This window comes from Petaurus breviceps, unplaced genomic scaffold (genome assembly GCF_028583685.1).
Source record: "Petaurus breviceps papuanus isolate PSGF00001 unplaced genomic scaffold, PetGlider_PUasm1.0 673, whole genome shotgun sequence".
NCBI lineage: Eukaryota > Metazoa > Chordata > Mammalia > Diprotodontia > Petauridae > Petaurus > Petaurus breviceps.
The window spans coordinates 1-20467 of record NW_027186448.1 but is presented as its reverse complement, the minus strand read 5'-3'; the positions used below and the strand labels follow the sequence as shown (position 1 = coordinate 20467).

Sequence of the window (20467 nt, the reverse complement as noted above, 5' to 3'; positions counted from 1 at the left end):
GTATTTTGAACCTGGGAAGTTGCCTTTCTTTTGGCATTACATTACATACACCCACAATCCCTTCTCTTGAACCTGATAGAGCTAATGACAAAGGCAGTCCTAGTCATCTTTCCTAGCGTTTCTGGTCAGTATTCCCTTGGCTTCCTTGTAGTGAAGAAAGAAGAAAAGGTCCATTTTTAATAGAATAATATGTATAAAACCCTTTCAAGAGTATGTTTTCCCTAGTCACTGGTTTTCATCACTAGTTAAGAATGTATATATATTTTTTTCTATTTGAGACCAGTCACTTTCCTGATCAATAGTGAAGTTGAGTTTAATGAAAAACAAAATTTATTTTCAATTATTTCTATAATAACAACTTCAGTTTCTTTACTCTCTGATACAGACTGCCTTCCTTCAAAGAGACTCTAGCTCCTTTCCAGCTATAACTGTTTAAAGATACTATATTTTATGAGTCATTTCAAGGGTAATTTTAACTATATCATTGCGGTTTATACGCAGATTTTAGAACCCAATCTACAAACTGAAATGGACTATATACTGTATCGTTGCAGGTAGTAGGTCAAGGTTAGTCAGGACTCATAGTCAGTCCACCAGCACCATCAGATATCCAGGTCATTGTCTGAATCTTCCAAATAGGTAGTCATCAGAATTAAACCCATAAAATATATGTATATAAGGTTGGTGGAAGAGGCTAGGGCAGGATAAAGCAAGAATTGTTGCCTAAAGAGAAAAAAGGTAGTGTTAGAATAAAGGGATAACCAAGCCCTCACACAGTATACTCCTCCAGAACTAATCCTTTAGTCCCTCCTAATCTGTCGGTATTTGTAATATTGTTATGGGTATGTTTTATCTCCCCAACATGGTTGGAGGAGTAGTGATTTTGCTAAAGCTTTTTCCCCCCTAGTGGCCACATAATACAACAGATATTTAATAAATACCTGTCAGTTTGTGTTGAATCTCCACTCTATCTGGAGCTTCCCAAGAAGGTGGTATAAGTGTTTGTTGTTATTGTGTCCTTTTTCCTAAGTGATCAGCCCAGGTTGCATTCCAAGTACTCTATGGTGGTGGGAGTGGGGGGTTGAGGGTGGGAGTGGGTTTTACAAATAGAAGGATGGAACACTCATTAAGACTACAAATTCCTTTTCCTTAGTTCTTACTTACCCATCTCTGGGCAGTGGGGGAGCCACTCCCCAGACATGTCATCAGCTAGGAAAGGACTTTAGTCCCTATAGATGTTTGAGAGGTTAATCAGTAACTTTTACTTTAGAAAGCTAGGTGGTTTCAATGGAGAGTGTTGGACTTGGAAGCAGGAAGGTTCAAAGCCAGCCTCAGACACTTATTAGCGGCAAGACCCTGGGCAAGTCACTTAAACTCTCTCAAACTCAGTTTACTCATTTGTAAAATGGGGATCTTAATAGCACCTGCCTCACAGGTTGTTGTAGAGATCAAATGACTTAACATATATAAAGAATTCTGTAAAACTTAAAGTACTAGTTAGCAATTATTAATTTAATTCCTCCATTGCTTGAGACCCAGATATCTATTCCTAACAGTCTTACTTCCACAGTCCCAATTCTTAAGGAGCCTTACTTTTCCAAACTGAACTGGAAGGGCAGGGCCAGGTTATCCCAAGCTTCCCTTTTCTTCTGCTGCAAGCAGAGGTTAAAGGGCAAATCTCATGAAGTCCACACCTATGGGAGCAGAGGATACTGAGAATCAGTCTCATCCTTTAGATCCTTAGCTTAACCTTCCTATCCCTTTAATTCTCCAATTCCTAGGATATCACCCCTTACCTCTCCAGCCACGGCCAATGCTTCCTTAAGCTATCCCAGATCAAATACATGAATTGCAGGAACTGGATACATCCATAGCCTTGGGGGTGAGAGGCTTCTTCAGTAGAACTACGAATTCCTTTACTGAAGTTGGGCAGGATGGAGAACTAATGAATCTAAATAAAAAGAACCAGGAAGAAAAGGATTAAAAGAAGGAAAGAGAGGTAACTAGAACCAAATTGTAGCTAGCTGGTTCTACCTCTGCCCCCCATCCTTTCTCAAGTTCACTCTATTCCCCTATTTTAGAACTATATCATTTTTTTCCTTTTTTTTTTTTTTTAAAGCAATTGGGGTTAAATAACTTGCTCAAGGTTACAAGGCCAGTTATTTCTGGGTGTGGTGCTAAGTATCTGAGCCCGGATTCTATCCCCAGGTCATCCCAACACTGGAGCTGGTGCTCTTACTCCCTGAGCCACCTGGCCGCCCCTATGAACTAAATCATTTCTACCTCTTCTTCCTCATCCTTTAATCCAACTCCTAACAAACACTGGACTAACCTTTATTCCCCAGATACCAGTCCCTTTATCCCCCCTTCCTTTCTCCTGTATTATCCTAAATATACATTCAGATACTGTCCTCCAGTTCTCTTTTTGGTAAGCCTCCCAAAAAAGCTCACCTTCACAAACTAGGCCAGAATATATTCAAGTCAACCAAGAGACCAGACCCATGCATGTCATCATGTAGCAGTCCTACCACACAAACTTGTCATATTCTGGAGAAAGGCAGGGGGAAAGACAAACAGGATATGAGTGAACTGAGGGCATTATGTAAAGTAGGGTAGATTAGGGCAAGGATTGAATTGAGAATAGGAGTAGTGAAAAACAGGGTGGACCAGAAAGAGGCTAAGAGGAAGAAACAGAAGAAACAGCCACAAAGGAATGGGAAAGGCCTGTTGTAGGCCAGGAAGAAGAACCCTTTTCAAAAATATTTTTATTTCATTAAATATTTCCCAATGACATTAAAAAATTTTTGAAACATTTTAAAAGATTTTGAGTTTCAAACTTTCTACCTCCTTCCTGTCCCTCTCCCACCCTTCGAGAAGGCAAGCAATGTGATACAAATTATACATGTGAAGTCATGCAAAACATAAAGAAGGACCCTATTCATGACAGGCTGATTTGGGATGAAGTATAGAATAGAATTGTCCCTTAGGACAATGAAGGTTTCTCACCAAAATGCATATGAAGTTCCCATGGACCAGAGACCATAGAATCTGGAAGAAAGAAGCTGTCGGGAGCAAGAAGCAACAGATAGCTAATCAAGTCCAAAGCAAGGGTGAAGAGGTCAGAGTCCTCTCCTCCTAAAAATGTTCTCAGGGTTTGAAGATCTCAGCACAAGTGGGTCTCTGAAAAAAGCTTAGAACAGAAGAGTAGAAAAGGACAAAAACCATTCAATTCTGAACCTAAACACTAAAGAGTATATACAAGAACATAAAAGAATTCTCTATGAAACCCGAATCTCCATTTAATACTTCTTGCTTAAAAAAAAGCACATAAATTCTAAATTATCATTTTCAAAATTGTCTTACTTATCTGTGCTTTTTTCCCCCTGAACATTTTATTTTTTTTTGCCTTTTGGAGGGCAATTGTGGTTAAGTAACTTGCCCAAGGTTACATAGCTAATTTTTTTGTGTGGGTGTTAAGTGTCTGGGGCTGGAATCCAACTTGGGTCCCCAGTCTGGGGCCATCGATTTACACACTGCAACCACCTAACTGCCCCACCCCCTGAACTTTTTTCCTTTCTTTTCAGTGTTATTTTTAGTGTTAACAATGGTAACTCCCACTGCCCTCCAATTTAAAAAGCCTTAACAAATAAAATAAGCAAAAGCAAGCAAAATGAATATATCTGCACAGTGGCCAAGTCAAAAAATGTTATGTCTCTGTCTGTACCTTGTGTCCATCACTTGTCAGGAAGTGGGTAAAATATGCTTTAGTTTCTCCAGAGATGTGTTGATTACTGCTTTAATCAGAATTCTTAAGCATTTCAGTTTTCTTTATAATCCTGTTGTCCTTGTAATATTCAATTCACTCTTTATCAGTTGATATTACCCAGGATTAACTGAACTAATTCATAATTTTTTGGAACATAATAATATCCTCTCACATTTGTGCATCACAATTTGTTCAGTCAATTTCCAGTTATCAAAGAGGCAATCTAAGTTACCCCCTTATATTTATCTGTCCTCTTTTATTCTCCCTTAAGGATCAGAAAGTTAGTTTTGCTTGGGACTATTCCCCACCCCATCCCTTAAAATAAGCTTTCCTCTTCCAACCATTCTCTTCTCCAATTCTAACCTAGGTCTAAGAACTTCTAACACCACTAGAGGGCTCGATTATCTGTGGGCTTCCATACTTTTGTTAACCAATCAACCAAATCAAATCTGATGAGTGCCTATTAATTGTCAGTTCTGTAGTAGATACAAAAAGACCAGAAAATAAAGTGGACACTGGGAGAAACAAGCTTTTTAAACATAATTTGAAGAAATACAACACCGAAAAGTAAAATTTATGGTATTTACTACTAAAACAATAGAACAGAAAGGAGATCAGTGTGCGTTGGAGGCAACTTCACAGATTTGGACAGGGGTTCAAGCATGATCAGACATAGAAACGGAGTAAAGGGGGAAGAGAAGGGAAAGAGCATTTAGTAAGTATGCCAGGTCCTGGGCTAAGTACTTTACAAAATATGATCTCATTTGATCCTCACAACAACCCTATTGTCCCCACTTTACAAGTTGAGGGAACTGAGGTAGACAGGAATTAATGAGAACGTCGTACAATGAAAAGTAAGAAAACTAACTTAAATTGAATGAAATGGAGGGTACATGTCAGGGAGGTGTGTACGTAAGGTGAAGCTAATTATGCAGGGGAGTCAAAAGATCTGGGTATAGGGAGCCTGTACTTGATTCAATTGGTGCAATATAAATGTTTAGTAGTTTGGTATAGTTTGGTTTTGGCGTTTTTAAATTTCTGTCTCGAGGTACCTATCAGATTATACCTGACTCTATTATTATAATATTATTATTATATTATTATACTATATATTATCTTCCTACTTACTTGAATCTGAATTTTTCCAAATCCTCCTTCAAATGGGAACTTCAACTGGGAGGGGTGGAGGTAGTTCGGGGAGGGCAATGAATGGGAGGGGCACTACTCCACTTATGTATTGCTTTTTCTCTAACCCTCAGTTGGTATCCGAGTCCTAGCCTACTTTGAATGCCTCTTTCCATCACCTCTCAACCCAGGATTTGAACCTCTCTTCCACTGCAAAAGAGGGGCTACTTTTGACCCTCATCTCAGGGTTAGTTTCTAAAGCAGGCAAAGTCTAGTAACAATTGGGTGAGGATGCCGGGACAGGAGGTGTTTGCTATAAGTTCAGCTCCAATCAAAGTCCCCACACCCAAAGGACAATTCTCCTAAGCTCCAATACCAAAGCCCCTTAGTAAACTCCCCCTCAAACAGAGATCAGAGTTGAAAACCCGGCACAGCACCCAAAGTCCCGGGTTTTTCCGCCCACTTTACCACGCCTCCTACTTCGCTTCCTCGTTGCTCTTTCGTCAGCACCGTGACCTCGTAGAGGCCCCAGGGCGTCATCGGCCCAGAGCGGCCGTAACATTTTTGTCCCAGGCTAGGCTTCCTACCAGCGGGCTAGTCGCGCATTGATACCGTCACGGAAATCGGCTGCCTGCGTGGGCGGACCAATTTACAGCACCCCCCCCCCCACACACACACACTTTCCCAGGGGTTCCTACAGCTCGTCTGAGCCTGCATTGTGACGTCACCGGTTAGCTTCGGTGCCGGAGGCAGTGCCCAGGCAAGACTGGGGTCCGAATCTAACTGTACAGTGATTCTTTTTAGAAATCTGAAGTGGGGTTTGGTGTGGCGAGACTCAAGAATGAAAACGCAAGGATGTGGGGAAGTATTGGAGGGATCCTTTAACCTCCTCCCGGTTGCCCACGAACGGAAGTTACTACTGGACGGAGTACCACCAAACGCAGAGACTTAGGGAGAAGTCGCCAAACTATAGACCGCGATCCTTTTCTTTAAGAGAGGGAGGAGTGCATCTCAGTAGGTCACGCGGAAGGGCGTGAAAAGCCGTTGGGGGCAGTTGAGGTTGGGGTGGGGTGGGAGGAAGGGTGGCGCGTGCGCACCGCACTCCTATATGCTAAAAAGCAAAGATTTAGCCTGCAGCCTGAGAATACATCATTCCTCTAGTCCCTCGCGTTTCCCTGATTTCCGGCTCACTAGAAGTCGGGGGTGGAGGGTGGAAGAGGAACCAATCCCCTTCCACCGAGATTCCCCTCCCCCCCAGTTCCTTTCCGGGGAGTGATTTAGTAGCTTCAGTCAGGAGCTTGCGCAGTACAGCCGGATGGGAGGAGAGTAGATGAGTCCGGACGTAGCCTTTACCACCATTGCTGGAAGTGGGTGGGTCGCCGGAAGTGATGTCAGAAGGGAGGAGGAAAGGGGGAGAGGGAGGACTCTAGGCGGTAAAATGGCGTCTGTCAGGCTCGGGGATGTGGCGGCAGAGGCAGCGGCCCTGCTTCCGAGCGGTTAAGGCATCCCCCGAGTGTGGGGGGGGGGAGACCAGCTTCAGGCCCGCGCCTCATACTCCGTGGCTCCCCCTCCCCTCTTTCCGCTTTCTCTCTTTCTCCTTCCTCACTCCCAGCTCCGCGCGTCCTGCTCGCCCAGCCCTTCCCTTCCTCCCGCCGGCTTTCCTGCACTCAACCACCTAGTGCGCCTGCGTCGCGGGCTTCCCTCTTCTTTCCCTCCTCCCTTCCCCCCCTCTCCATCTGCCCCCTTTCCTTCCCGTTCAAGGACCCTGACCTAAAATCTCTGGCCCCCATTTAACGCGTATCTTTGCCCCTTCTTTTAGGGTGCGCCTCCCGCGGGTCCCAAAGGACTTGCCATATCTCTCCTCTTACTTCCTTGGGGAATATTTCTCCCCTTTGGGGGGGATCTCCTTGAGCTGCATCCCCCTCTGAACTAGCTGTAGCTTTCTAGTGCTTGAATCCCGTACTTTAACCCTCCCAAACTCGGGAGGGGGAAGGGGAAGTACTGCCCCCGGGGGCCTGGCTGAGCCGGGCCCCGGGGCCCCCAGGGCCATCAGGGCCAGGGGCGTCGGGATGATGAGGACTCAATGTCTCCTGGGTCTGCGCACCTTCGTGGCCTTTGCTGCCAAACTCTGGAGCTTCTGCCTGTACCTTCTGCGGAGACAGGTCCGAACGGTGAGACTGGGGTGTCAGCAAGCCGGCTGGAGCTCTCTCCCCCCCCGCTGGATTTTGGGGGGATCGGGAGAAGCAATTCGGAGTAATTGGTGGGCTACTCTCGTTGGGTCTAGGACAGGAGTTGGGTAAGCATGTATATTGTGAGATGGCTGGTTGAGACTTTCCTTTAGTAAGGCAGGAATTTGAAGGAAGGGTACTTCATAAAGAGTTCTGGTGACTAGGCCCCGAAATTTGTTTTAAGGGGTAGGACTTGTTGGATGGGTGAGGGTTCTGTAAATAAATTGTGATTGTTTTTGAAGAAACTGATTTAAGTTTTATCTAGCGATTTGGGTTGGTAGAGGGACTCTTCTGTGGAAATTTTGTGTAAAATAAGGGGGTCTGTAAGTTTTGACTAACCTTTTGTAACAAGAATTGAGTTACATTTGCTATGGGGAAGAGCCCTTGTGAAGTTAGAATTGAAGGAGACCCCTGTGGATAAAGACCTGGAGTTTAGACAAGAATATGAGGGTAAAGAGAGTTTAAAATAGGATTTTTTGACAGAGGAGACCTAAAAAACCTTTAGGAAAAGTTTGAGTTACGGAGGTATAGCCTAAGGTTTTGATGAGTCTTTTGGGTAGTAGCTTTCCTTATCTGTAAATCTTGGTTGGCCTGATACTTATGATACTTAATGATCCCATATCTGGAAGAGAGTGAGTGAGTGTGTGTGTGTTGGGAGGGAGAACCCGAACCCAGTACTTAATAGAAATATTTGGGTAAGTGACTTTTCCCCTTAGGATAGAGTTCATTAGCTTTTAACTCCAGAAAAAATCCTCTAGGAAGGGAAAATTTAGTTAGGGGCATAGAGGGCAGATGTAGAAGAGTCCCTAACTTGGCCCCACAACTTTTCACTGAAACTCCAAGTAAAACAAAACAAATTATTACAGATACCCCATCCTAATGGGAGGAAAAGTCCCCTGGATTTTAGGGAGTATTGACCCCTTCCATTTGAGGCCATGGGCTTAACCTATAATTTATCTTTTTCCTATCACAGGGTACTGAGAGGGTTTCCACCATTATCCTTAAGGCCTGAGTCTTTGAACCTCTAGGAGGGAGAGCTAGGACTGGGAAACAAGTGGGGGACAGGGAATTTGAGGGTGGGGGAATTCCTGGCTCTGATACTTAATATGATTCTCAGCAAATCACTTAACCTCTCTGCCTCAATGTCCACATCCTGAAAATAGGGCTGCCTCACAGTTATTTTCAAACAGGTGACATATAAATGTAAACCATTACCCTTTTGCTATCCCCACCACATTAGGTTTATTTTCCTGAGATATTTCATTCTGCTTGACCTTGCCTTACATCCTCTTCCTCTTCCTCAACCCATGCTTCATTTTACATCAGGTATAGGAGGAGAAAGTCCCGTTTGTTTTGGTACTGGGGACCTCCAAAATTACCTCCAATGTTGGTCTGTATCCCAAAGCCAAGCCAGACTCCCAAATCCTCCAGCTTCAGGTAGCAGCTGCTTAGAGCATTTCCCTACATGCTTAGCATATGCTGTCCTCTATCCCGATCATGCCCTATCCTGGGAGAGAACAAAGAATGGGGAGATACCATGGAAATGGGGGGATAAAACACTTGACTTTCTAGAAAACACTGTGTCAAGACGTCTAGGTACCTATAGGAGGTAAGATCTGGGTAAATAAGGACATCAGTCTGAAAGGGCTTTGGACTTAAGTAGGGTGGGGTATCTGAGTTTCTCCAGGAGAGACCTGGGTTCAAATCCCACCTTAAGATTCAAACCTCATACTAGCTGTGTGAGACTAATCACTTAACTCCTCTGAGCCTTAATTTCCTTATGTATAGAGTGTGGGCATTGATTCTTTCCAACTCTACATCTGTGGTCCTATGAGAACTAAGAATTAGAAAGTATAATTCTGAGCAGGAGGGAGGGAGAAAGAGCAGAAAGTTTGGGATTGGAGGGGGAGGAGATACTCATCTGTCTCAACTTTCCTTGGGAATTAATGCTTTGGATTTTCTGATAACCAATCAAGTCTGCCGAAAAGGTTGGGGCTTTCAACAATTAAATTGAGCACCTAGGGAGAGTTGCCTTGGGGGTCAAGGTCCTATGTAACCCATGACTGCTAGTGATGATGGAAGTGGACAGGTGGCTGGTTAAAATAGGCTTCATGGCCCTTGGCCTGGAGAACTTAACTGACCTGACAGTCTCTGAATATGTATAGGCCCAGGTGAGACAGATTGTAGGGGACTGACCCTGCAGTCCCCAATCAGGCCCTCGTTCCCCAACAAACCCAGGAATTCCTCCCAGTCTTTAGCTCTTTTCCTCAGAATAATAGTCATTCCGCTTGACACTTTTTAGGGATCAGAGACCCAAGTATCTAGCTCCATTTCACTTAACAGTAATAAGACAATATTAATTGCTGCTATAAAATATCCTTTGGATATAGTGAGGGCTAGGGGTAGAACTTTATGGGTGCCTGGCTCTTATTGGGAAAGGCCTTCCTTTAGTCAAAAGCCCTAATATTTCCTTCTTGTTGCCTCTAGATAATTCAGTATCAGACTGTTCGATATGACATCCTTCCTTTATCCCCTGTTTCCCGAAACCGTCTTGGTGAGTACCTGGAACCTTGGGAGACCATTGAAGGTTAAAAGTGAGAGTAGGATGGATGGAACCTGAAGGTTAGCCACTAGTAAATGCCTTGGAGAAGCCAAAGGACTCTACAACAAAGTTCTCATCTCTTTTTTTTTTTCCTCTGCTTTTAGGCCAGGTAAAGCGAAAGATACTAGTGTTGGATTTGGATGAAACGCTTATTCACTCCCATCATGATGGGGTTCTGAGGCCTACAGTTCGACCAGGAACACCTCCTGACTTCATCCTCAAGGTCTGAGGGTGAATGGGATGGATGTATATGCCACTACTCTGCCCTTTTCTCTCCATGCCCCATCACCTTTTACTCTCCTTCAACTTCAACTCCTTCTCCTGGGGTTTTCTGTTCCCTGTCCCTTGGGACTGGGGTAAGCCTGGTGGGGCAAAAGTCTCTCCAGGGAGGGGATGCTAGTAGGGCTTCCCCCCCAGCCCCTCCTTGTCCCCCCCACAGGTCGTAATAGACAAACATCCTGTCCGTTTTTTTGTACATAAGAGGCCCCATGTGGACTTCTTCTTAGAAGTGGTAAGTCTTGGGGAGTGCAAGGGGATTGGGGGGCTGTTTTAGAAAAGAAAAAAAATTTTCAGAATCTAGGAGTTGTATAGTATTGGGACTATGCATTGAGTGTTGGGATCTGGGGATGGGGAGAATGGAGGTTAGATATATGTAGGAAACTTGGAGGAAAGGCAATATAGGAGTGCTGGGAATTAGTAAGGGTGGTTTCAGTATAGAGTTCAACTCTAGCTGTTGCCATGAGCTTCTGTTTATTTTTGAGCCTTCTGTCCTTACCCTTTTGAATTTGGTGGCAGGATATTTTGATCCTCAAAAAGAATGAAAGACCTAACCAGCGATTTGTGGGTTTGGCACCTGCTTCATGGGGATGATGTGAGCCTCTCAGTCTGTCCCTTTCCTTTTTCTTCTCCTTCAGGTGAGCCAATGGTATGAGCTGGTTGTGTTTACAGCAAGCATGGAGATTTATGGTTCAGCTGTGGCTGACAAGTTGGACAATAGCCGGAGCATACTTAAGAGACGATACTACAGACAGGTAAGGGGCCTGTGTTCCCCATTTTTTAAAGAAAATGGGGCTTGGGAGCCCAGATGTTAACTTCCTTGGTGGGGACAGATCTGTAGTTCTTTGGGCAAGTTCATATTGCTGACACAGCCCCTTTCATTAGTTTAAAGGGCTGGGGAGGTAGCTTCTTCCCCTTTTTCCCCACCACTATTCTATACCACCCCTACCCCCAATTTCCTGTCAGTCTCTTTCACCTAAGAATGTGAGAACAAGAAAAGATCTGGGGCAGGTTGGGATTTGAGGAAGCAGCCCCAGAGGGGGTCTGTCTCTTCTTAGCTAATGCCCTTGTCTACACCACCTCCCAGCACTGCACTTTGGAGTTGGGCAGCTACATCAAGGATCTCTCTGTGGTCCACAGTGACCTTTCCAGCATTGTGATCCTGGATAACTCCCCAGGAGCCTATAGGAGCCATCCAGGTAGGGGGAGTTAAGGGAAGCCTAGAAAGTGGCCAGGGGAGGTGTGTGGTGGGTGCTGTATTTAGTCCATGACTGACTTGGATGTGTAACCTCTATGAAATGGGCAGATTTATCTTTCCCTGCACTTCTTCAGACCACTGTTGTAGGAATAAATCAGAGAGTCATGTAAAAGCACTTTGGGAGAGAGGCTTTTGCTTTTAACCTTGTAACAACAAGAGTTCCTAATTTATTGATATCTTTTGCTTAATACAGTATATATTTTTACAGAGTTTCTGAGTCAAAATGTTCTAGATGCAATCAGGGAGGACACTTTTAAAAAGAATACTGTGACTGTTTTGTAAACTAAATTCTCTTTCCCAAATTTGTTTTACAAAGCTGCATTTTCAAATGTAGCAATTTAATTTTAATAGATCATAATTTCTATGATCACATTAAACTGAGCTATGAAATATAGCTAATTTTTGTATATTGAATAAATGTTCAGGAAAAAGGTAAATTGGAAGGACCACTGGATTTGGAATATTAGCTCTTTGTTCAAATAATTAGTTGTCTAACCTTGGGTAAGTCACTTAAACTATGAGGCGTTTTTCTCATCTATGAAAGAAAAGTGATAATGCATTGCTTCACAGGATGTTGTAAGGCAAATTCTTGGTAGTTAATAGTTTATCTTTTCAGACTTGGCTCAATCCTATTTTCTTGATCCCTACTTCCAGATAATGCCATCCCAATCAAGTCCTGGTTTAGTGACCCCAGTGACACAGCACTCCTCAACCTACTTCCTATGCTGGATGCTCTCAGGTGAGAAGGCCAGGGTTGGATATTTGGGTCTTGATACTGGAGAGGTATAGTGGAATGAATGGTAGACTTAGAGTCAGGAAGACCTGTGTTTGAATCTCACCTCTGACACTTGTAGCTCTGTGATTACAGGCAAGTCAAGTCCTTTAACCTGCCATCTGTAAAATGGGGATGATATCTGTAGTACTTACATCACAGCATTGTTCTGTTATGATCAAATGAAATAATTTATGTAAAGTGCTTTGTAGAATTGAACAACACTATATAAAATGTGTTTTGTTATTGTTATGTTCTTGAGGAAATTAGGGTCTGGAGGAAAAGGAGACCTAGGAATCCTGGATGCTTTGTCACTGGTGAATGTTCATCCCCTACTATTCCCTTCTTCCCCTACCCCAGGTTCACTGCCGACGTCCGATCTGTGCTGAGCCGAAACCTTCACCAGCATCGGCTCTGGTGACAGCCACTTCCCCCACCCCCACGCGCACAAATGGAGCGGGGGAAGGGAGGGAGAGCCCTTGGGCTGCTTGCTCCATTCCCAGCCCATTTCTGAGGACTGCCTGGCCTGGGCCATCTACACTCCACTTGGAGGCCAGATGGACACTCAAGCCCAGATACTGAAACAGCCTCACCATGTTCACACACTCCCTGGAAACTCCAGGTTGGGATACAGACTGTGGCCTGGGCGGGCCAAAACAGCCCCCATGTCAGGGGTGAAAGACTGGTCTGAGGTAGGGAGAGACTGACCTGGGAGGGTCAGACAGATGCTAAACCAGCTCTGTTGTGATTTGATTTTTTTTTAAACTCTTGTAAAAAACAGATCTAATTCTTCACTGCTACTCTGAGGGGTGGATTTGGGAGGGAAACCCTTCGTCCAGCCCACTGATTTCTACCCTCCCTCCCAAGATCTTGCCAACTCTTCCTCTCTTCCCCTTTCCACTTATAACCATCTTCTTCTGCCTCTTCCCAACCCAGGTCTTCTATTCCTATTGAACCATGCATTATAACTCTGAAATTGAAGGCCCCATCTCTGGGATCTTGGGAAAGACGGTGGGTGGGCCGCTGGGAAAGGGTATTTATTGCCCCCATCCTCCCCAGTTTTGAAGACTAGTGGAGAGGAGCAATGAAGGGGGAGAGTTTGTTTTGCTTGGTAGTGGATTGTCTGAGGGAGACGCTAACGTGCACTAGGAAGACAGACTGGTCAGATTTAGAAGTGGTACGGGAGAGGGTAGCTAGTTGTTCATTAGTGCCCTGCTCCTATTAAGAGAGCCTGGGGAAGGGTCGGCTCACAGGTTCTGGGTGGGGCTGCAGTGACAGGTTCCTCAGTTCTTTCTCCCCTCATTGGCTCCTTTCTACATCAATTCCACACCGGATCTATTTCACTTCCTTATCACGTGACTCCCTCCAACCGTACCATTTTTATGACGTTTCACATATGCTTAAACACTGTTGACCACAGTAAGCATCCCTCTTTCATTCTACCTTTTGGGACTCTAGTGCTCCACCGGCTCCAAGATTACGCGCAGTTTGCATTCCATGTTAAGCCTAGGTGCTTTTCGGTTTTGAGATCTCCAGCTCCCTTTCCCAACTGGGCACTATTTTGTTTTGATGTCAGCAAAATTCCTTGCATAGCACCACGCTTCGTGAATCCCCCCGTCGTAACTCTACATTTCCTTTCGGGATCCCTAGTGGTTAAAAAGTCTGCATCTGCTCACACCCCCATGGCGTCTGAAATCTGAAATATAGTCGCCTTCACCCTGCGCATCGGGACAGCGAATCCGTTGCCGTAATTTCGTAAATCCGTTCCGAAGCGGTTACTCCAGTGGCGTAAGAGGGAGGCGAGGTGGGCGGTTCTTGCGCCGCCGCGTAGGAGGCCCCGCCCCCCCTGCGCCGTTGGCGTATGCAGGGCGACTGGGCGGCTCCCAGTGCGGCCTGGGGAAGAGGGGCGGAGTTGGTGAATAGGGAAGTGGCGCAGGTCGCAGAGATCGCTCCGCCGAGTGAGTTCACCCGCCCGGCCGTCCGTCTCCGTCGCCGCTGCCCCCTCCCCGTCCCGGCCCCGTCCGCCCCCCCCCCCTCCCCCGCTCCCTCAGCCCATTCCGGCCCGGTCCCTGGGAGGATGAAGTTCGTTTACAAGGAGGAGCACCCGTTCGAGAAGCGCCGCTCTGAAGGCGAGAAGATCCGCAAGAAGTATCCCGACCGGGTCCCGGTGAGACGGGGCACGGCGGGGTAGGGCGGACATTATATTCTCAGTGGCGGAGCCAGACGGTGCATGTTGGGACCTACGACCAGGGCGGGGGCGCCTAGGGATGCGCAGGGTTTGGACTGTGGGAGGAGGCCTGAGGCTTCGGGGCCTTCCTGGGCCGGGAAGGGAATTACCCCATCTGTAGAGGCAGCTCTGGAGAGCTGGGAAGGGAGGCGGGGGAGGTGTAATTTGGGGGTGTGGTTTAGGAGAGGAAAAAGACAGCAGAGGGACGAAAGCCGAGTTTCTGAGGAGGGGAGCTGGATAATGGAATCGGGAGTCGGAGCTCACAAGTCTTGAGTTGGTGCCAGTGTATGAGTTACAGTTCTCTCTATTTCACACGAACTTTCAGGGTTTCAGGATGGGTTGATGAACTGGGAATAGGAATACTAGGACATTTATTCATAAAGCTATACTTTATCTAAGACAGAAATTGTTCTAAAGAGCATCTGGGTTCTAATAGGATCACCACAAAGGTTCCTGTCGAAATTATTGGTTATTGGACACATGGGGATACAGAATCTCAGAGTTAAAAGGGACCTCTGAATTTAACTTGCACATGAACAGAAATTCCAAATGTAATTTAACATTTATTACACATTTATTACTTTTGACATTTGGTCATTTAACTCTTGCTCCTTCTGATGAGGTATGGGCCAACTCCTTTCCACTTTTGGATGCTAATTGCTGGGATGCCTAGAGAAAAAAATGGGGTCAGAGGGTCTTTTTATTGGTAAGGCAGCTCCATTCCTAGTGTAAGGGCTTCCAAAAGAGTATAGTTATTAGGAGAGGCAAGGTCAGACTGGAGGGGAGGAAAGGTAGGAGAGGAAAGGATTGACCTGGAGGGCACAGTGATACTACCCTTTTAACCTATGTCAACTTTTCTCTTTCCCCAGGTGATTGTGGAGAAGGCTCCTAAGGCCAGGATAGGCGACCTGGACAAGAAGAAATATCTGGTGCCTTCTGATCTCACAGGTGGGAACTACTGAATAAGCAGATCCATGGTGGTGGCACTGGTGGGTGGGGAGATGGTAGGCTGGAGTGAATTCCAGTTGGAGGTACAAAGTAGACAACTACTTTCTATGAGCCCCTGAGGCCTTACTCTGATTTCTAGTGTGACTTTAGTTTGCTACAACCACTCCTCCCAACATTCCTTGTAGTTGGTCAGTTCTACTTCTTGATCCGGAAGCGAATTCACCTCCGAGCTGAGGACGCCCTATTTTTCTTTGTCAACAATGTCATTCCACCCACCAGCGCCACCATGGGTCAACTTTACCAGGTATGAAGAGGGGAGTACTGAGAGAAAAAACATGAAGGGGATTTAAGGAAACAACTCCCTTCCTAGCTCTGGTAAAATTGCTGAGAAAGTACCAACAGTGGTTGGGTGACTAGTTGGCTTCCACTCAACTCTGGCCCTAATCCTTAGAAGTTAAAAGGAAACTGATTGCCAAAAGGGTGGGCAGGAAGGGTTAATTTGGCCCTATGACTGGAGCAGCCATTAGCTATTCCTTTCCTGAGTCCTGTGTCTCAGCAACTATTTGTAGGTATAATTCTGAGCAACTTTCCTGGAGCAAGCTGGGATGTATGGGTGGGTCTCTAAGGAACTTGACCTACTTATGGGCAGATTACATTTGTGCCAACATTGTCCCCCTACCCCTAGGAACATCATGAAGAAGACTTCTTTCTATACATTGCCTACAGCGATGAAAGTGTCTATGGTCTGTGAAGCTGCCTGCCACCCCTGGGTAGGGGGGCCCTTCTCTAAGAAGAGTGAGGGTTGCCCTGTCTCTTCCTCTCCTTATCCTCTAACTACCCCATTCTCCTCGGTTTCTTTCCCCTGCTGGAAGACAAACACCATCACCTCTTGTCAAGGCCTGCAATTTGCAATGCTTTAAGACTCTTCTTTCCCTCAGCCCATGCTGGCTGGGGTTGGGGAGGGCAAGGGTAGAGGAGAGCACCCTCCCCCCCATGTCTCTTATTTTCTTTTTTTCTCCCTCAAATCTAAACCTTTTCTGCCCCTTCCTTTCTCCCTTCCCGACCTCCCCCAAACTCTTCCTGGTTGTCAGTTCCCATTTTCTTTTTGTTTCACTGATTGTTTCGGTTTCTGTTCCTTCCCAGACTCCCCAAGGGACTTGGATTCCTACAATTCCTCCCCTCGCCTCCACCTTCGTCTTTCCTCCCACGGAGTTGGGGTGGAGGGGTGGAAGTGGGCCGAGGGTGGAGAAGATCAATAAAGAAACCACCAACTTAACTGCTTTGCTTCCTGCCCTTTTTCTGCTTTTCTTTGTCGTGGGGCCCATGGGGGGAAAAATGGGACCATCTTCACCTGCCTCCTTCCTTCATAAAGCTCGTCACAGTGGGCAGGATGGGTCGATTCCACTACCATTAAATTAGTTCAGAGACAATATTGTCACTTCCACATTTAACACAAGTAGTGTTAGATTAGAATCTCTGTGTGGGAAGGGACCCTTGCTTATGCCTGAGCAAAAGGAAAAGGCGGTTTAGCCCAAGCTAGTTAAGAGGGGACTCGTCTCCCAGCAATCTCTGCTTCCGCCTGATAGGAAGCGCCCTTAACTAGTGGTGGAGAAATAGCAAAGAGAGGCGGTAAGGTGGCCGGAAGCTACGTTTCTCTCTCCCTTTCTCCTTAAGGTCCCGCCCAGCCTACAGTTCCCGGCAGCCCATGCAGTCCATTTCCCCACCACCACCCCCAATTCCTTAGCTCCTCCTTTCCCCGCCAGTGGATGGGGAGGAGATAGTCGTGCGCCTGCGCAAAGATTAGAGCTGCTGGGAATTGTAGTAACACTGGCCGCTTTCCACGTACAGCTACATAAACCAGAACTACACGCCCCGTGGTGCATTGCGCGCTGGAGGCGGAGGGCGGCGAGGAAGGGGGGAGGGGAAGAGTAGGGAGCAGGCGGCAGGCCGGTCCGGGGGTGCGGGAGGCGGCAGGAGCCAGGCGGTTCAACCACTGGGGAAAGAGGAGCTCAGGAGAGGATAGGGTAGCGGGACGGCACCCGAACTTGGGCAGGGGTTAGGGCTGAGACTGTCTCGGGAGGGTGGAAGACTGTAGAGGCACCGGAGACAGCACCGGGAGTCTGGGGGTGGGGGGGGGGGGGGGAGGGGCGGTGCGGTGGCGATGCTGGAAGCCATGGCGGAGCCCAGCCCCGAAGGTGAGCCTGGGGACCCGGAGTTGGGGTCTGGGAAACTTGGGGGGCGGGGAGCCCAGTAGGGGCCCAGGGGAAAGGGGTGATGAGTTGGGATACCAAGACCGGGAAGCGGAGGCTGAAGAAACTGGAGGGAGAGGTCGGACGTTCGGAGGGGGCGAGGGAGGGCCGGTGGACTGGGCCGGAAAGGGGGAGCTGGGCAGCTTGTGAGGAACGGCCTTTTGGAGCTGCTTTTCGGGTAGGGAGGGGACCGGTTGTGGATCTGGGTGGTTTGGGGTTCAAGAATGGGAAGTGACTGCGAAACAGGATAAAATTGGGTGCGGAGCCAGATAATTTGTGGGGCTTGTGGATCCAGATTATTTGGGGGGACAGCTGAGAGGAGAAAGGATGGGAAACTGCTGCGGGGGAGGGGTACTGTGGAACTGGGTAACTGCTGGGGGGGGTTGTGGAGTCAGGGAGCTGCTGGGGGAGGGGAAGGGTGGCCGGCGAGCTGTAGCTGGGGAGTTGATTAGTGGGACTGGAAGATCCATGAGGACCAGGAACTGGAGACTTGTCGAGGAGTTAGTAGGAAGGGGACACTTTAGCTGGGAGAAAATGGGCTTGAGGGAGCGGCAGAGGAGGCTGGAGGAGTCAGAGAGGCGGCCTCCCTCCCTCTTCTTTCCCTCTCCGCCCCCCCCCTTCCAATGCTGAGAAGCCAAAGAAGGTTGGAGGGAGTGGAGAGTTTAGGGGTGTGCGGTATTGTGCCTGGGGTTAGTGATAGAGTAGTGACAGAGTATGGACAGAGTATAAGCAGAAGATCTGCAAGTTAAAGAAAAGGGCCCCAGGAACAATCTAATTGAGTTGGGGGAGGTGAGCTGAGCCACATGTCCAGGCCTGAGAACAAGGTCTTGAGAACTGTTGATGAGGAGGGATGTAATAAAGCCAGATTAAACCTGAGAGTTTTGAGGAGTGGGAACAAGGGATTCTGCATGAACTGGTCTGAAAAGAGAACCCAGAGAATAGAGTAGTGGGGCACAGGCCCTGGTGGTGTGTGGCAGTGTCCCAACTGAAGGGATGGGGAGTGGGAGCCCAGTATAAAGGGCATATGGGGGGGGGGGGCCTTGGGACCAGAAAGGGTAACAGTGGAAAGAAGTAGAATAGAACCTGGAGAAACAACAACATGGGAGGGCACATGTAAGCTAATGCATTCTGAGAAGACTGGGCAATGGAATAGGGAAGATTAGTTAGGAAGAAAGTGGAAGCAGAATCACTCAGGTCTTTCTCCTGTGGGAAGGGAGGGAGGCAAGAGATGGGGTCCTAAAAGAGTGATAATGTTTGGGGAAAGAAGCATGTATACTTTTCCAGTACCTTGACTCAGCTCTTTTAATTTTTTTTTTTCTTCAGATCTTCCTCCGAACCTGAAACCAGAGGCCCAGGTGAGATTTCCCTTCCTACTCCAACCTAAGCTTCCTTTAGGAAAACCAAACAGAAGATTCCCCCAGATCATCTACCCCTTCCACCTCTCTTCAGGGGAACTTTGCTTCTGGACCACTGTTCCTTTTGAGAATCCAAGTGTCTGATTCCTTCTTTTTCTGTAGCCCCCTGAAAAACGAAGGCGAACAATTGAGGATTTCAACAAATTTTGCAGTTTTGTCTTGGCATATGCTGGCTACATTCCCTCCAGCAAAGAGGTAGGGGCAATGATTTTAGGGATGGGACATGAAGGATTTGGAAGAGGGGAAAGAGAGGGAAGGCTAATACAAGATTTAGGGAGATTGGAGAGGGGTAAAGGGAGTTCAGGGGTAGTTATGGAAATAAATCTAGAAGGTTATGAAGAGTAAATTGGTTAGGTGAATTTGGTGTTGGGAGATGTGATAGGATGGAGAATCAAAGAATATTGAAAATGGAGAAGTTATGGGAATTCAAGAGAACTAGAATTAATGGAGATAAAGTTGAGGGGGGGAAGGGAAATAAGATAGTTGGGGAATGGTGGTTTTGTTTGGTCTTTTGGGTATACCAGAAAAGTTTTTGAGGGTCTTGAGGGTACTCTTGGGATCTTATGGAGGTTGCATTTAGTGTCATAAGATCTTGGCTCAAATCCTGTCCAAGAAAATTATCAGCAATGATTATGGACATCTGTAAAATTGGAATGATACTTTATCTACTTATCAGGGTTATAAGGAAATCCATTTGCAAACCTTAAAAAAGTTCTCTGTTGGGGCTGCTAGGTGGCACAGTGACTAGAACACCGGCCCTGGAGTCAGGTGGACCTAAGTTCAAATCCGGCCTCAGATACTTACACACTTACTTGCCCTCACTTAACCTCAATTACCCTCCAAAAAAAAAAGAAAAAAAAGTTCTGTGTATTGTGAATGGTTATTATTACTATTATTATGATTAAGGTTAGGATAATGGATACTGGGGGAAGATAGGAGTTCTAGCAACAAAAGAGATTTCACAGAGATGTTTGGGGACCAATTAGTTTAGGGGCTGAATTGCTGGCGTTTGCAGGGCTGTAGGTGGGTTGGTTAAATAATGTGAATTGGTTGGGCTTGCAGAAATTAACTGTGCAAGAGGACTAGAGTATTAGATGTCTACTCTAGTACCTGGTTGTGGTTAAGCCTGATGTGTCTGCAGGTGTGGGAAATGGAGTTGGAATTGGTTGAAAGGGGGCACCAACACTTAACCTCCCTTCCCACCCACCCCTAGGAAAGTGACTGGCCAGCCTCTGGCTCTAGTTCACCATTTCGGGGAGAGAGTGCTGCAGATAGTGATGGCTGGGATTCAGCCCCTTCAGACCTTCGAACCATCCAGACTTTTGTCAAAAAGGCTAAATCTTCTAAGAGGCGGGCTGCTCAAGGAGGCCCCCCTCCACCAGGGTCCACCTTCCCTCGACTGCAGGCCTCTGACAGTGCTACGCTGCTTGAGAAAATGAAGCTTAAGGACTCTCTCTTTGATTTGGATGGACCCAAAGTGGCACCCCCTTTGGTCCCTGCACCCCCAACACATGTCCCTCGGCCCCCTACTACCCTCACCCCTGTCATTGCTTCCCAGGAGGATCTCCCTCAACCCTCCCGAAAAAAGGACCGAAAGAACC

General features: G+C 46.8%; 3 protein-coding genes and 1 long non-coding RNA gene across 17 annotated transcripts; 3 read left to right on the top strand and 1 right to left on the bottom strand.

Moving 5' to 3' along the window:
* Nucleotides 1–312: 312 nt before the first annotated feature.
* LOC138173952 (uncharacterized) lies at nucleotides 313–5902 on the bottom strand. Of its 12 annotated transcripts, XR_011171593.1 has the most exons (7): nucleotides 5360–5902; nucleotides 3725–3898; nucleotides 3007–3190; nucleotides 2452–2547; nucleotides 1797–1951; nucleotides 1594–1694; nucleotides 313–723 (listed from the first exon to the last, which is right to left on the bottom strand). It is a non-coding gene; the product is annotated as an uncharacterized lncRNA (long non-coding RNA). The 12 variants fall into 12 exon arrangements; XR_011171591.1 differs by lacking the exon at nucleotides 2452–2547; XR_011171596.1 differs by lacking the exon at nucleotides 2452–2547 and having other exon boundaries at nucleotides 5372–5902.
* A 361-nt stretch (nucleotides 5903–6263) lies between these two features.
* CTDNEP1 (CTD nuclear envelope phosphatase 1) lies at nucleotides 6264–12809 on the top strand. Of its 2 annotated transcripts, XM_069103999.1 has the most exons (8): nucleotides 6266–7062; nucleotides 9607–9673; nucleotides 9826–9944; nucleotides 10161–10232; nucleotides 10636–10752; nucleotides 11085–11196; nucleotides 11910–11994; nucleotides 12388–12809. In XM_069103999.1, the coding sequence occupies exons 1-8, from the start codon at nucleotides 6961–6963 to the stop codon at nucleotides 12446–12448; spliced, it is 735 nt and encodes a 244-aa protein (XP_068960100.1). In that variant the 5' UTR covers nucleotides 6266–6960; the 3' UTR covers nucleotides 12449–12809. The 2 variants fall into 2 exon arrangements, with proteins under 2 accessions (XP_068960101.1, XP_068960100.1); XM_069104000.1 differs by lacking the exon at nucleotides 10161–10232 and having other exon boundaries at nucleotides 6264–7062.
* Nucleotides 12810–14038: 1229 nt separating this feature from the next.
* Nucleotides 14039–16478, top strand: GABARAP (GABA type A receptor-associated protein). 2 transcript variants are annotated; one of them, XM_069104002.1, is made up of 5 exons: nucleotides 14039–14194; nucleotides 15124–15202; nucleotides 15388–15506; nucleotides 15888–15997; nucleotides 16346–16478. In XM_069104002.1, the coding sequence occupies exons 1-4, from the start codon at nucleotides 14105–14107 to the stop codon at nucleotides 15951–15953; spliced, it is 354 nt and encodes a 117-aa protein (XP_068960103.1). In that variant the 5' UTR covers nucleotides 14039–14104; the 3' UTR covers nucleotides 15954–15997; nucleotides 16346–16478. The 2 variants fall into 2 exon arrangements, with proteins under 2 accessions (XP_068960103.1, XP_068960102.1); XM_069104001.1 differs by having other exon boundaries at nucleotides 15888–16478.
* A 661-nt stretch (nucleotides 16479–17139) lies between these two features.
* Nucleotides 17140–20463, top strand: PHF23 (PHD finger protein 23; the record flags this gene model as incomplete). The annotated part of the gene is made up of 4 exons (XM_069104173.1): nucleotides 17140–17397; nucleotides 18775–18806; nucleotides 18969–19061; nucleotides 20080–20463. Coding segments are annotated over exons 1-4 (543 nt in total), but the record flags the coding sequence as incomplete, so codon positions are not given.
* Between the last annotated feature and the right edge of the window lie 4 nt (nucleotides 20464–20467).

Excerpts from the sequence above, each read along its gene's own strand:
- GABARAP (XM_069104002.1), top strand. The coding sequence starts at position 14,105 with ATGAAGTTCGTTTACAAGGAGGAGCACCCGTTCGAGAAGCGCCGCTCT. Across the intron at positions 14,195-15,123 it reads AGTATCCCGACCGGGTCCCG|GTGATTGTGGAGAAGGCTCC; the intron begins GTGAGACGGGGC and ends CTCTTTCCCCAG. Across the intron at positions 15,507-15,887 it reads CCATGGGTCAACTTTACCAG|GAACATCATGAAGAAGACTT; the intron begins GTATGAAGAGGG and ends CCCTACCCCTAG.
- CTDNEP1 (XM_069103999.1), top strand. The coding sequence starts at position 6,961 with ATGATGAGGACTCAATGTCTCCTGGGTCTGCGCACCTTCGTGGCCTTT. Across the intron at positions 7,063-9,606 it reads TGCGGAGACAGGTCCGAACG|ATAATTCAGTATCAGACTGT; the intron begins GTGAGACTGGGG and ends TGTTGCCTCTAG. Across the intron at positions 9,674-9,825 it reads TGTTTCCCGAAACCGTCTTG|GCCAGGTAAAGCGAAAGATA; the intron begins GTGAGTACCTGG and ends CTCTGCTTTTAG.